Genomic DNA, 13,548 nt, shown 5'->3' on the forward strand with positions numbered 1-13,548 from the left:
AAATGTAAACAATTTCCAAAGTCAATATGTTAATGGAATGCCATCATAACCTGTTGTTAAATGTGTGATAACCTTGAGTTCTGTAATAGGTATATTCAATTGTTTATATATTGGAAAGTTTTTAAAGACACCAACTCGGTTTAAAGTTTAAACGTGTTTCCCATATTGTCACTATGAATTTCCATGCTGAACGGAAGTTCACTCAGTGCTATGTATATACAGTCTACGCGTTCGGAGTCTCTGTTTGCAAACCAACATCATTTTTCCTATTAAAATGAACGACAATAGAGCGTTTTCCAGCCTCCCCCTGAGCTCAATGAATGCCGCTGGAACCCTGACACTTTCCTGAACTTCCGAGTAGCACAATCACATGCACATTTCACTTTCTTGCGAGACATGCTGAAGGCTAATTTAGAGCAAAAATAAACAATTTGTGAAATACATGGCACTGTGTAAGAAAAAGAAAAAGTGAGCATTTCGCGTGGATGCTGTTGTTTCTGAACTGATGATACAGTGTATTTTTAGAGGTTAAAAATGGCTAAAACCCAAAGTACCAGCTTTAAAAAAGCCAGGCAAACAAAGTTTTTGCTACCACAATGGAAGTAATAACAGAAAACATATACAACTGTCATATAGAGCACTTTGTGGCAATAAACCCAAAGACATAGAGGTTAATGCCCTAAATAACGTAAGCAGTCTACCTGGGCCACCTCCTCAAAGTCTTCGTGTCGTTTCTGGAGGGCTCGGGCTCGGTGGAGGGACTTGCCCACGCCTGTGTGCTTGCTGAGGAAGGCCTCACCGTGGTTCTCTATCCAGTCCAACACCTGTGATGACAACAGGAGACAATCACCAGGCGGGGGTCACCGTAAGTGCTGATTGCAGTTGTAAAAATTGTCAAAAGAAGAAACACTGCAGCTATTCATTCAATCAGTGTTATCTGTTCAGCCTCCCATTTGCTGCATCGCAGCATCTGCATGCACTCTCCATGGCAACAGTTGCCATGTCAACACAGTGCAGAATGCCCCTGATATTTTTGGACAGCCCGTGTGCGCATTATCATACTGGACCTTTTTTTTTTTTTTTTTCATATCAACACATTTTCATTATTCACCACTTGCGTTTGAGACCTTTAACTGGAGGAACACATTGGCTTTTTTCACAAATCAATGCTATGGTTGTTTTTAACACTTTGTGGGGAGAAGCACAGAATGCAAAAGGAGATCCAATCAGAACCACCTGCTTTCTACTATGACTACAAAAAATAAAACATTTTAGGCAAACAACTATGAATAATACAAATTCATCCAAAAGTGAGAATGCAGTAGTGCGTACCTGCTGGACGTCCTGCTGGAAGACGCAGAGCTGCAGTCGTTGGTGCAGGCGGACCTTGCGGTGTTGCCAGATGTTCTCTAGCTGCCTCTGGTGATGCAGCACCTCGTGGATGATGTCCAGGACGTGATGCACCGCCTTGGAGTAGTTCGCCGACGCCGTTAGTGAGTCGGCGCTGCCCGGCGTGAGCGGTCGCTGCAGTTTGTCCAACAGGGCTTTGCCATCCTGGCTCACCTGGGGATTCAAAACGGAATTCTTGAATCGTAGCAGAAAAGATTGCGATTTTGAGGTTCTGATGGAGTTTTACCTCCGAGTAGGCGGCGGTGATGTGCTCGTATAAGCCTTGGTGGTGATGAATGGCGTCTTCGAGGTCCTGAAGCTCGGAGGGTAAGTCTACTTCGCCGCACGCCTTGCACCACGAGTCCACGTTGCTCATGTACTGCACGGGGTGGGAGGCGAAAAGAAGCACACGCTTGCTGTCACATGCTAGTTAGAGACAGCGTTGTCTCTCGAGCATTTTGTTTACCGTAACTATTTATGCTTGTTCATTGGCCTGCAGTGACTTAAAAGAACATCCGAAAGCCTCGTGAGAGGAGAAATGCCATGTGACCTTATTAGAGCCTTTTAAATATTGCTCTCATGATGAAAGCGAGATGGACAAGTAAATCTTCAAATGGGAGAGATTAAGACAGAACAATTTCTATAATCACAGACATAAAAAGAGTTGTTCCAGGTCAGGGAAGTCAAACCAACAACAGCCCCAATCAGGCATCCGGCCATTCTAGAGTGCGACTAATGAGCAGATATAATGGTGGACAATAAACAACCTGCAAAGATTGTATGCAAATGATTGCAAATATGGCACATATATCAGGCGTTGTAGCTTTAGTAAAGCCTAAAGGCTATTAGAAAAGCCCAAGTGATGAATCCAGCTAATGAGACGCCTTTGTTTACTTTGTTGGGGTTCGAGAGAAATATGTCGCCCTCATGTTTATTTATTTATTTGAATAATAGCATTGCTCTAGCACAATCTGCTAACATCTTGTTACAAAGGAACCAAGTGAGTTGAGGAGCTTCATTTAGACAAAAGTAGTCCCTGGCTGCAATCTTGTAGCATCCATAGGCAAGAGGTCAGACTTTCATTAAAAATAGAAACATAAATACACCTAGCGGTATGAGAAAGAATGCAATAAAGAATACATACATTTAAAACATGAAATACAATCAAATGTGTTTGATGAAGCTTGTAGCTATGAATACAGCCTGTTCTAGACTTCTTCTTTTTTTTAATCTAGTACATAATAATTATTACTTTTCATAATATATATATATTTTTTTTAACTTTACATTTGATGTTATTTGAAGTATAGTACATTTTTTAAAACAGCTCAGTTGCATTAATGTTTAGGTACAATACATTTGGATATAATCTGTAAGAAGAGTTTTTGAAGAAGTGCAGTTATTTAACTTTTATGTGCAATACATTTTAATTGAATCATCATTCAAGTTGTTTTTTGTTAAAAGTGGTTTTAATGTTCTGTGTATCTGTGCCTAATGTTTCAGTAGCTTAATGCAATTAAATGCTCTCACTAACACTATTGCATTACTGTTTTATTGCTTTTTATTATGGTGGTAATTTCAAGGCGGTACTTTGCGTAAATGTGTTTCCCAAACCTGGTCACACTTCTGATGGAAGCTGGCGGACATCTCCAGCAACGTGCTGCGCTCGTCCAGCGCGGCGGCAAAGGCTTTCCACTCCTGCTCCAGCTGGCTGGAGATCTGCTTGATCTGATGGGAGGCGTAGTGGCCCGACTCCAGCAGCCGGTTGCCCACCGACATGATGCGATTGATGTTCACGTAGACATTCTGCCAAGTAGACGGATTCACTGAAACAACTTCTACGGCTCGACTTGTGCGTGGCCTTCATTTCTCAAGTGTGGAGAGAATCTCCAGAGGCTCACTTGTTTCATAATGCTTATATAATGTGGAGTGAAAATCAGGACTAAAACAAGGTCCGTGCAAACAGAGGCAGCTCTGGTTTAACTTCCAAACAGGACGTGAACCGCATGCTGGTATAGTAAGTATGCGTCTTACCATGCAGTTCATAGCAAAGTGGTTGTGTTGGGTTTGCAGCTCCACAGCATGCGGGTGGTTGTTGCCAATCTCAGTGTAGCCTGCCAGGAACAAACCCTTGTTGTGCATGATCCAGTCAAACATCTGCAGCACAGGGCAAGGGGAAGAGAGCAAACAGACAGATGTTTTTTTTTTTTTTTTTACTTCGTTGTGAACCAGGCGGAATACAAGCTGGGCAGGTGCGTTGGTGAACTGCAGCCATTGTGGAGCTGTCATCTTTCCAGGTCAGCATGCAGAAAAATGAATCTATTAAGTGTAGCCTCTTCCAGAGAACAACTGGTGGCCTATGGTGTCCTAGCAACAAGCTCCTGCTACTGCAGTGTATCCAAGACAGCAGCTATCTGTGGTACTGCAACCTGATTCTTTTTTTATTTAGTTCACTTTGAGATTGATCTCGTAATTTTGCCTCATTCTGTCTTCTTCCGTGCAGTGGCTTTTATCAGTTGTCAAGTATGCACAGTGAACCAGCTCGTGCCAGCCCACAGTTAAAATTTCAAGGTCTACAATGAGAAGAGCAAGAAGAAGATGCAGAAATGGTCAAAAACTAAACCTGTGGATAATATTAAAAGTTATTTTTGTATTTGTTGCTGCTCCATGTGTGCTAAAGTAGCAATTGTTTCAAGGTTGACAATGTTTCACTCTCACAACAATACTAACTTCCGTTAATTCGCTTACAGCATTTTGTATTACACGTTAGCATTAAGTTAGTGGCCTTTCATCAGACAAAATTATCAGCAAAAGCTGGCCTGAATTGATGTGCTCAGCACACACAGTAAAAATCAATTCACTGCGGCCACAATTTGGTTGTGTTTATATTGCGTGCCCCGCAGTGATCGGCCGCTGTTGTTCCGAATTACCACCGCATCACCGCTCGCGCATCCCTCAACTCCCGGCCGACCCACCTTCTCCGCGTCCTGCTCGAAGAGGCGGAGCTGGAAGCACTGGTCCAGCTGCAGCTTGCGGACGTGCCAGGCCTGGTGGAGGTGCTGCCGTGTGGAGTGCAGCTTGTCCAGCAGCTGGGTGATGCGCGGCACCAGGCCCTGGGTGTCGGCGTTGCACACCCCACCGCTACTGCCGCCGCTACTGCTCGTGCCGCTGCTGCCGCCGTTGCGGTTGGACGAGGGCTCGCTGCTCTGGATCCGCTGAAGTAGCCTGGAGAGTGCAAAATTGCACCATTTTTTTTTTTTTAAACAATTGTGTCTTATCATGATTTACATTTATGAGCAAAGGGAGACTAGAAACTAGAAAATGCATTTTAACATGGATCATCCAAAATTTTAAGGCGACTCTTCGAGGCTGGAAGAAATTAACTTACTTGTTTTGAAATCAGAACTTGGAAGTCAATTAAGCGTATAGCTGCTTTACCAAGTTATTATTCATCTGGCCTTATGTCATACATCTTGTTAAACATTGCACGGCTACCTCTGTCCCTCCGTGTCCAGCTCCTCTATAGGCGCTTTGATGACCTTCTTCTTTAGCGTGGCGTGCTCTTCGATCATCCGACGTGCTCCCTCCAGGTCCTGGGGGAAGTCTTTACGTGACACCGTTTCCTGCATCTCCTCGAGCCGGGCAAGCATCTGTGTGGCGTGACCGGAGAACTCCTCAAACGCCACGCGGACCTGGTCGGGAAGCCACCAACGTCAGTCCAATGAGCAAAAACTGGAGTCATATCACTTGACTTAAGTCGGGTTGGAGTAACTGATTTTTGACTTCAGATTTAACTAGCTGAAAAACTGAAAAAAAGAGCTTGTAAAAAGTAGAGATGCAGAGTACAAAGTGGCTAATGTGTGATTGTGATTAAGTTTGTATAACTTCGCTAAAATTTCTTTATTTCATTTTTGCCACAGTGACATGGGACTTACTTACTTATTTACTTACTAGCTGGTTGAAAAGTAGGTTAAGGCTTCTCACCTCAATCCACTCTTCATGGTTGTAGTCCAGGCTGCCGTCGAAGTCTGACGTCAGCTGGGAGGGGTCTACCACCTTTGTCAGACCCTCGAGTGACACCATGGTGGTCTGGGGGGAAAAAATGGAGAAGGATCGAAACAGCGGATTTACGATCGTTTGAGTTAAATGGGTGTAAATTGCGTCGCCTAATCCTCTCTATTGAGAACTTTTTAATTAGCGCACTTGAGCTCAACATTTACCTCCCGAAAACTAGCGATATGGGATTCTAATGGAGCAGAATTAGTGAGACTCTACAGTACACGGGGCCAACTCATTAAGCATTTAACAGTTGACTTGAACACTTGGTCTTCCTCCAATTATGTCAGCCAGTAGCACAGCGCGGCTTCAAACCGAGGACCCCTCGTGCCATTCAACACCCACTTTATAGCGCCCCGCCTCATGATCATCTACAAGTACAATATAACAGCTTACAAGGCAACAATCGCATCTGACAACATCACATTTTTGCGCACACGAGAGCGAGGAGAAGCTTTGAGCATCTCGACGCGTTTTCTGCAAAGCCTCCTCCTCCGCACAACACCCCCACACACACATGGGCAGAGAAGCGAGGCTACATAACTCGCTGAAGACCGACCGATGCAGGGGGGGTGTGGGGGGTGGGGGGGCTGACGCTATTGTGTCGTGGCTATTGTTGCCAGGTTAATTGATTTGAGAGCATGTGAGGGAGGAAATGAGCCTTTTTATCATCACACACAGAATTAATCAATTCAGTACAGTCAAGGCTGATGGAGGGAATAAGGGTGGGCTGAGGGAGTGAAAGTTTACAGTGTTCCAATGGCAGCTTGCGTGTGACTTTGCCACTCAAATAATCGATACGGTTGTGCGAAAACAGTAGTTCAGTGAGAGTGTGGCAGTGAACAACAAGAGGTTTCTTTTTTTCGGGCTGGTATGACAACTTCGGACAGCGAAAGAGCTATACTCAACTAAATGATCTGCAATTACTAGCAGAACAGACTTCTGCCAAGGCTTAATCAAGAAGAGCATTTAATTAGCTTCAAGCACATTTTGGCGAGGGCCGCTCGATTATGAAGAAAATATTAATCGCGATTAATTTGGTAATAATTGCAATCAAGATTAGGACAATCTGTTGTTTTTTGGAACAAAACAAGAAAATGCATAAATATGTAAACTCTCCACGCTTTGCTTTTTAGCCACAGATGCATATCGACGCCTTCTTAGAGTAATCACCTAAGTCATTTTTTGAGATTTTTCAGGAAGTAAAAAATTTAACTATTTGTATCATGAGGAGATGATTTAAGCAAAAAAGAAAATTTTTTGCAACAAAAAAAATAATGACTTGGGCATTTCTTTTAATTTAAGAAGGTGTCGATATGAAATTAATGCAGTTGTATATTATTGCAAAACGATATGTGCTGCATTGGTATGGCTTTGGCAGTGGACATCACATTGTACCCAACATTTTCATTTTTGTTGTGAAAAATCAATGTGATGAACCTGGCATTTTTTTTTGGGGGGGGGGCAGTTAAATCTACAACGTGTGATTCAAATTTCTCACTATGTACTCAAATACATTTCCGTAGACCTCAGTGGTGCCGGGCATGTTGCGGCACAACGTGGCACTACACTTAAGGTGCGCAAAAATCAAAATTTGGACTTGTCTGTAAACATTAAAACCTCATAAAAAAGAAAAGAAAAAGATCGCTACAAATCTGCGATATTATGTGGACTCGAACAATAAACTGCAATATAGGTTCACCTCAAATTCAAACTTGGAGCTGCCGAAATTGGTCCTCTGCTTTTGCCAGAAGTTGTCAGGCTTGATGATGAGCGCGACGTGGATGCAAGACGGGAAGGACTCCTGCAGGATCTTCAGCAGAGGCTTGATGCTGTCCCACTTGGAGCCGCGCATGTCCACGATGACCGTGAAGCCATGTTTACAGACCTCCTCGCTGGAGGCGGGCGGAGGTTGGAGGTAATCCAGAAAGAGGGGACAGATGACAGATAGGAGGATGGAGAGGGGGTGGGGGGTAGAAGGGGAAAAATCCATGAGGTGACGCAGTTTCCTATAGCGTCACAAGCCTACGCAGTCAAAATATGGATCCCACACGCCCACTCACGCACAACCGCTCACACATACACAACAAAACCTGTAACGACTCAAACCCTCACACTATTGGATTTTTTTTTTTTTTTTTTAATCAGTGTATATTTGTGCATCTGCAGTGATGTGAACTATTTCCTAACCACTAAAACTACTTCTACGAGATTTGAATAGTCGTCCAGCATGAGAGCATGTTCCTAAAATAGAATAGAACAAAACGTACGGCGGCAGACAATGAACGCACTTTGCCAAATGATGGCATGAATACTGATTTTAAAATATTTAAAAATTACTTTTTTTTTTTTGAATGATGGAATGGAAATTAATGGGGAATTTACCTGCGAGGTGAGAACTGGTCCACAGTAAGTATCACTGCTGCACTGCCTCAGCTACTGCGACGTTTTGTTTTGCTTCCTCAAACACACACACATACACACACAAGCTCACACATGCGCGTTCCATCTCTGTGGGTTTTTAATCCTCCCCCCTCCTCCTCCTCCTCCTCCTCCTCCCTGCTTTCTCCCAGTGGATCCCTTCTTCCCTTCCCTCGCTTGTGCTGCGATATCCATCCAGGCTTTCCCTCACGTCCCTCTGCATGTCTCGACAACTGATTCTTTGGCAGTCAATTTAAAAAAAAAATTGCGGCAAGCTTACGGGCTCTTGAATAATTCCCCTCTCTCTCTCACTCTCACTTGTCCTCTCTCACCCATCACATGCTCCACTTAGCACTTTCACGTGTACACTTACACACGTACTTGATTTGGCCAACCATGTGCTTTTTTTTTTTTTTTTAAAGGGGGCAAAATCTGATTCTGACCTGGGAATGCCGGCTAGGTAGGCGATCAGTCTCCTCAGGTCATCTGTTCGTATTCTGTCGTGGTTGCTGCGTGACGGGAAGGTTAACACTGGACCACCGCGTCGGTCCCTGCCACCTATGACACACACACAAAAAACTTTTCTTTTTCTTTTTTGGAGGGGGGGGAGAGACAATCATCCACAAGGAACAAGCTCATGCCCCACTACATTTGCCAATATAACGTAGTGACCATTTGCCAATATTAGGGCTGCCAAAGTGAAGACTTAGTATTTCATCCATAGTCGACACACAAATAAATTTTTCAAGAATGTATCAAATTAATATATATTCAAAAAAAAAAGTATAATGATTTTTTTTTAAATTTATAATTATTTCTCATTTCATAATATAGTAAAAAAAAATTGTTAGAGTAGACTGCCTGTGTGTTTTTGCATGCCCCACTTAAATTACTCCGGGATGGTATAGTTCTGGTCCTTATTGACTCGTGGCCATGTGTCCCAATACTTTTGTCCATACTGAACATCAATCAGTTAGTGAAGTGGTCATAACAGAAGGCTGTGAATCGTGCATCATATTTGGCAACTCTGCGCCACGTTTAATTACATCTGCGCACATCTAACACAAGGCTTAAAACCAGATTCAAACGTGAACCAATTACTTTCCGTTTTGACCACACAGTTGTTGCAGCACCTTTATCACAAACAGGAAAGGAAAGTGTCCCCATCTTTTTGCACAATTCAGCGATGCATCACGGCAACGTACACCAAGTCGTGCAATGTCAATCTGGAGGATGCGAATCTCCCATCGCGGCATCTCATGCTCAGTCTGACAATGACCACAACGTGAGCGTGACTGTAATTTATGTGCTAACAGAGGCAATTTTCTTTTACATTTCAGACAGTAGATCAGTTTTGAATGCTGCGGGGAGTAATAAACGAGAAGAAGCGGTCCCAGTGAGCATGCGGGCAACCGGCTGTAACTTCTCGGTATGCTGACTGACTTCCTGCTGCTTCCACTCTTACACCATACGCTGCCTAAAACCACAATTTACCGTTTGCGGAAGATGGGGGCCGCGGGGAGGAATTTCCATTATATTGCATCACAATAAATTAAGATTGAGAATATAGTATGGCAATTACCATTTTGCGAGTGAAGCAGCATATAGAGGTGCTGCACTTGTAAGCACGAGATGAATGTGCTCAGCCCACAAATTAAGTCGAGGCGGCGCGCAGTGAGCATGTAGGCTCGGCTCGCAGAAGAAAATCCAACAGCAACAAAAACCTGATTATTAGCAGAAACCGATAGAATAACTTGGCTCATTTTACCCTGTTTTCACCTGTGCGCTCTCTTTTTTTTTGTCCCCTTTCTTCAATATGAAGCCAATTACTACTTGGGGATGCCGCTGCTGACGACACGCCGTCGCTATGGCAACGCCGCCCCGTCTCTACCGCGTTCCCTCTCTGGATATCGGTGCGTTTGTCTGAGTCATCGTGACGGTCATTGCTATTCTGTTTGACCTTCCCAAAACCGAGAGTGCAAAGAAGATTTTTTTCTATTGTCATTTGTTTCTTCATTTGCTCCGGTCACAATTCACACAAGGACTCGCATGCATGGACACACAGATACACAAAAATACACACACAGATAAATGGCCCACCCGGACTCGGCCATTGGCAGAGGTAATACTGTTATACTAACATTCGTTAATATTCTCATCACTCCCTCTCTAAAAGCTCTTGCAGTTTTTCCCTGGCACGAGACAAGCGTGTGCGCTCGCGTGTGTGAATCGCGGCGGGGGGGCTGCAAAGACACTGCGCAGCCATGCTGACGCTGCCGAGACAACCGGTGGGGGAGGTTTGCGTTCATGCGTGCAGGCGGGGTCAAGGCAAGGGTCCAACTATTGACTCTTGAGCTTCTTTTAGAGTGGAACCACCAACGGTTTGGCGTGGGACCAAAAGATCTCACACAAGTATGCCTTCAGCTCATCATTGGACGTTGCTAATGTTATGTTACATGAAATGTTGGATGAACAAGTGACAAATACAACTGTAATGCCCATACTGTGTCCTACACTAACACACCACCGCAGGCACGTACATCCTTACCTGACAAAAAAGCAACTTTTTCTTTAAGGATGGAAAGCACCTCCATTGCTCTCATGTCTTCATTTCTCCTAAAACCTGAAAAAAGATAAGAGAAAATGAAGACACCTATTCTTGCTGGAGAACAGAAAGCTCTTTTATCTGATTAAAATGGAACGTCCATTTGCGTCTGCTTCTTTCCCAACTGGTAAAATGTGCCTTTTTCATCCTTGATGGCACATTACTAAGGACATAATTTGAATCTGGAGTGAACACCTGATAGTGGTTGGCAGTTAAAATATTGTATTTGATCAGGATAGGCACACGCTCGACCTTTAAAAGAAAACATCACAGAGTGATGTAACCATGGAACATAAATGATGTTCAGCAAATTGCAAGTGTCTTTGTCTGGTCTTAAAACAACCCCATAATGTTGTGTAGCGCATGCTGTTGTTTCTGGAATAAATAGAAGATGAAATGAAACGTCTGCAAATCCCAACCCGGCAATAACGTCAGCAACAAAAAGCCCCTGTGTGAGCGTCAACTTGTATCTCATGACTGTTGACAGAGAGCAAAAACAAAGAAGCTTGCTGTTCCAATACTTTTGGAGGGGACTGTAGTTACTGCACGTATTCTGTAAATAATACTAAAGCGCTTATGGTTGAGAATGAGTGTGTTTATTTTGGTTGGCCACTGTGCTGCTGTCATCCCCTCAGGGTGCCACAAAGAGAAATCGCTATGATCAAGTACATTTTCCCACCGCGCTCCAGCAAAGAGACAGCTTGCACTTCTGAGCAGGTGATCAATGAGTCGGATGGAGGGACGCCCAGAGACCAATCCTCCAATTTTCAGAAGAGCAGGAGTCAAGATGATAAGACGCATTAGTTCCATTATGCATGAGAAAATAGGTATTTTTAGTGTGAACGTTCATTAACGTTATGTGGTCATTACCATCCCTGAACGCCGGGTACTTTATCCGCTGCTGAGTCATGCTAAATTAGCAGCAGTTAAGAGGCGTGCGTATTAAGGGGGAAAAGTGTGAGGGAACGTGTAATATGGGAGAATGTCAGCGACTGATGGCAACGACATCAGCGTCTTTTCGCCGCTGAGTGAGTCATCTTCGGATGAAAAGGACCATCTTTGATGTGCAGGCTGACTGGCAGGCTGCCACCAAGCGCGGGGATTATTAAAAGGTCAGTGAAGTGTTGCGATGCTGACAAGATGAATGCTCAGGAAAAAAAAGACAACGTGAATGTAAATGGCGATTTAGAAGCCCAACTTTTCCGGTAAACACACAAGACAGGACAAAAGTGAATGTTCATGTAAACGCATGGAGTTGGTCATAAATTTAATAACCCTTGGATTGGATTTGAACCATGGATTGTCTTGCACTATGAAAAATAATCCACCTTTTGTGTTTACGGCAGTTAAGGAATTATGGTTTCATTTCCGTTGCAGTTTTGCAAAATATGAACCGCCACAGAAAGCCCGAGCAACTTTTTACTGCAGTTTTTCAAAGAATCCCTTACACAGTACTTACCGCCTTAAACTGTTCCTGCAACGACATATTTTCTATGTTTAGCCAGACAATTAATTAAGCAGGACGTGGGCAAAACACAAAAGCTAACTTTAGGCACCCGCATACATCGCTTATCCTGTTGGAGGGTGCCACGGGATTGGAGAAAGTAGCACAGCAGCTAAATAAAGCGCGACCTGGTCACAGCTACACACGCACATGCAAACCCTTCGTGTAGTACCTGTCGCACATATGACAGCGGACTTGTGTCGTGTGTGCGCAAGCGTCCAGCATGCCATCCTGAACACTTCATCCGCAAATAATTCCAATTTGGAAAAAGACGATGGTGGGATGCCGGCCGTCGCTACCATCGGCACTTATGATTGACCGATCCCGGCCCGCTGTGGGCGCAGCCGCAGCAGCTGCACCTAATCCTGGCATTCCTTGGCAAAGATATTCCAATCCAGGAGAAGACCAAAACTGTGCGCATTGCTCCCATCTACACATTCCCGTGGAAAAGCCAGGGCAAACATTTCCGAGCACACGCGGCGCCTTTAGGTGTCGAGTGCCTGGTGTAAACACACCAAGCTGTTCATCTGTGCTGTATTTTGGTCAGGACAGGTTGCGGGAGGTAATCCTGAATGTCTAGGGTCGGCTTGTAATTATAACATGCCTGCACTGCATTTATGCATCCTGGCAAGCTGCTTAGCATGAAGACTTGAGGCTGACAGAGAAAACCTATGCATGAGAGCTAGGAAAACATTTGCGCTCTGCTGGGATTTTGGCAGAATCGCTCAATAACCAACAGCAAAAGCTGAGCCCGCACCACTTTTGTGACAACTGCATTGGCAGAGTATCTCAAGGTTGCAACGTCTTTCATTCGTTAGCTTTAATCATCTCATTACAGCGTACAAATGACTTCAATTGAATGCATAAACGCACTATTGCTGCTATCATAGAATCCATTGTTCTGATTTTTGCTCACCCAAATACATAAGATCTTCTTCAATGATAAATGCCCCGTTCTGATTTACGTACGAATGTGTGTTACCTCGCCACCACAAGAACGGAAGTCCGTCGTAAAGTGAGAAAGGACTGGGTATCGATTCGATTTCGATTCACTGGAGTTCAGCTCGACTCGATTTCGATGTTTCCCGATTCGATTCAAATCACTTCATTTCAATCCGATATTGATTAATTATGGCACATCAATTATTCTTAAATGTCAAGTACGTGATAAAAACTCCACAAATATTAAATTCCAAAGTAAATTTTGCGTAGTAACCGGTCAAATGACTTAGTTTAGTAATGAAAGTAACACGTGTTATAACCACTTAAATGAGATGAACATATTTTCATAATCTATTTCAATAATTGTAAATACAAATTAATTTTTTTTTGAATTGTCTTAAAGTACAATAAGTCAGATATTTCATAAAACTTTTAAATTCATGTGAAAAATACATTTAAAAAAAACTGTCAAATACAAAAAAATATGGCCTTTAAAATTAATTAAAATAAAAAAATAGAGTCATGGTTTTAATCAATCGATATCGGGCTTGAAAAGGAAAAAATCGATTCGATATTGATTATTCGATATTTTTAAACTCAGCCTGTTAATAATTAAGGTCCATCTAAAAGT

At 43.3% G+C, this 13,548-nt stretch overlaps 1 protein-coding gene across 5 annotated transcripts in view; it reads right to left on the bottom strand.

Annotated features, from left to right (window-relative positions):
- LOC147157604 (triple functional domain protein) overlaps positions 1-13,548 on the bottom strand; it is a 54,272-nt gene that overhangs the window by 24,176 nt on the left and 16,548 nt on the right. For 4 of the 5 annotated variants that reach the window (XM_086062036.1, XM_086062034.1, XM_086062033.1 and 1 more), the window contains exons 3-13: positions 10,415-10,489; positions 8,310-8,424; positions 7,148-7,340; positions 5,374-5,478; positions 4,885-5,081; positions 4,365-4,614; positions 3,424-3,546; positions 3,004-3,195; positions 1,637-1,768; positions 1,333-1,563; positions 702-824 (exon numbers count right to left, since the gene is read on the bottom strand). In XM_086062036.1, the coding sequence (XP_085918162.1) occupies positions 702-824; positions 1,333-1,563; positions 1,637-1,768; positions 3,004-3,195; positions 3,424-3,546; positions 4,365-4,614; positions 4,885-5,081; positions 5,374-5,478; positions 7,148-7,340; positions 8,310-8,424; positions 10,415-10,489 (1,736 nt within the window). Of the gene's footprint in view, positions 1-701; positions 825-1,332; positions 1,564-1,636; positions 1,769-3,003; positions 3,196-3,423; positions 3,547-4,364; positions 4,615-4,884; positions 5,082-5,373; positions 5,479-7,147; positions 7,341-7,830; positions 7,953-8,309; positions 8,425-10,414; positions 10,490-13,548 lie in introns of those variants that run through there. The other variant, XM_086062035.1, reaches the window with a different exon arrangement.

This window comes from Leptonotus elevatus, chromosome 19 (assembly GCF_054856555.1).
Source record: "Leptonotus elevatus isolate MCC_2025b chromosome 19, RoL_Lele_1.0, whole genome shotgun sequence".
Lineage (NCBI taxonomy): Eukaryota > Metazoa > Chordata > Actinopteri > Syngnathiformes > Syngnathidae > Leptonotus > Leptonotus elevatus.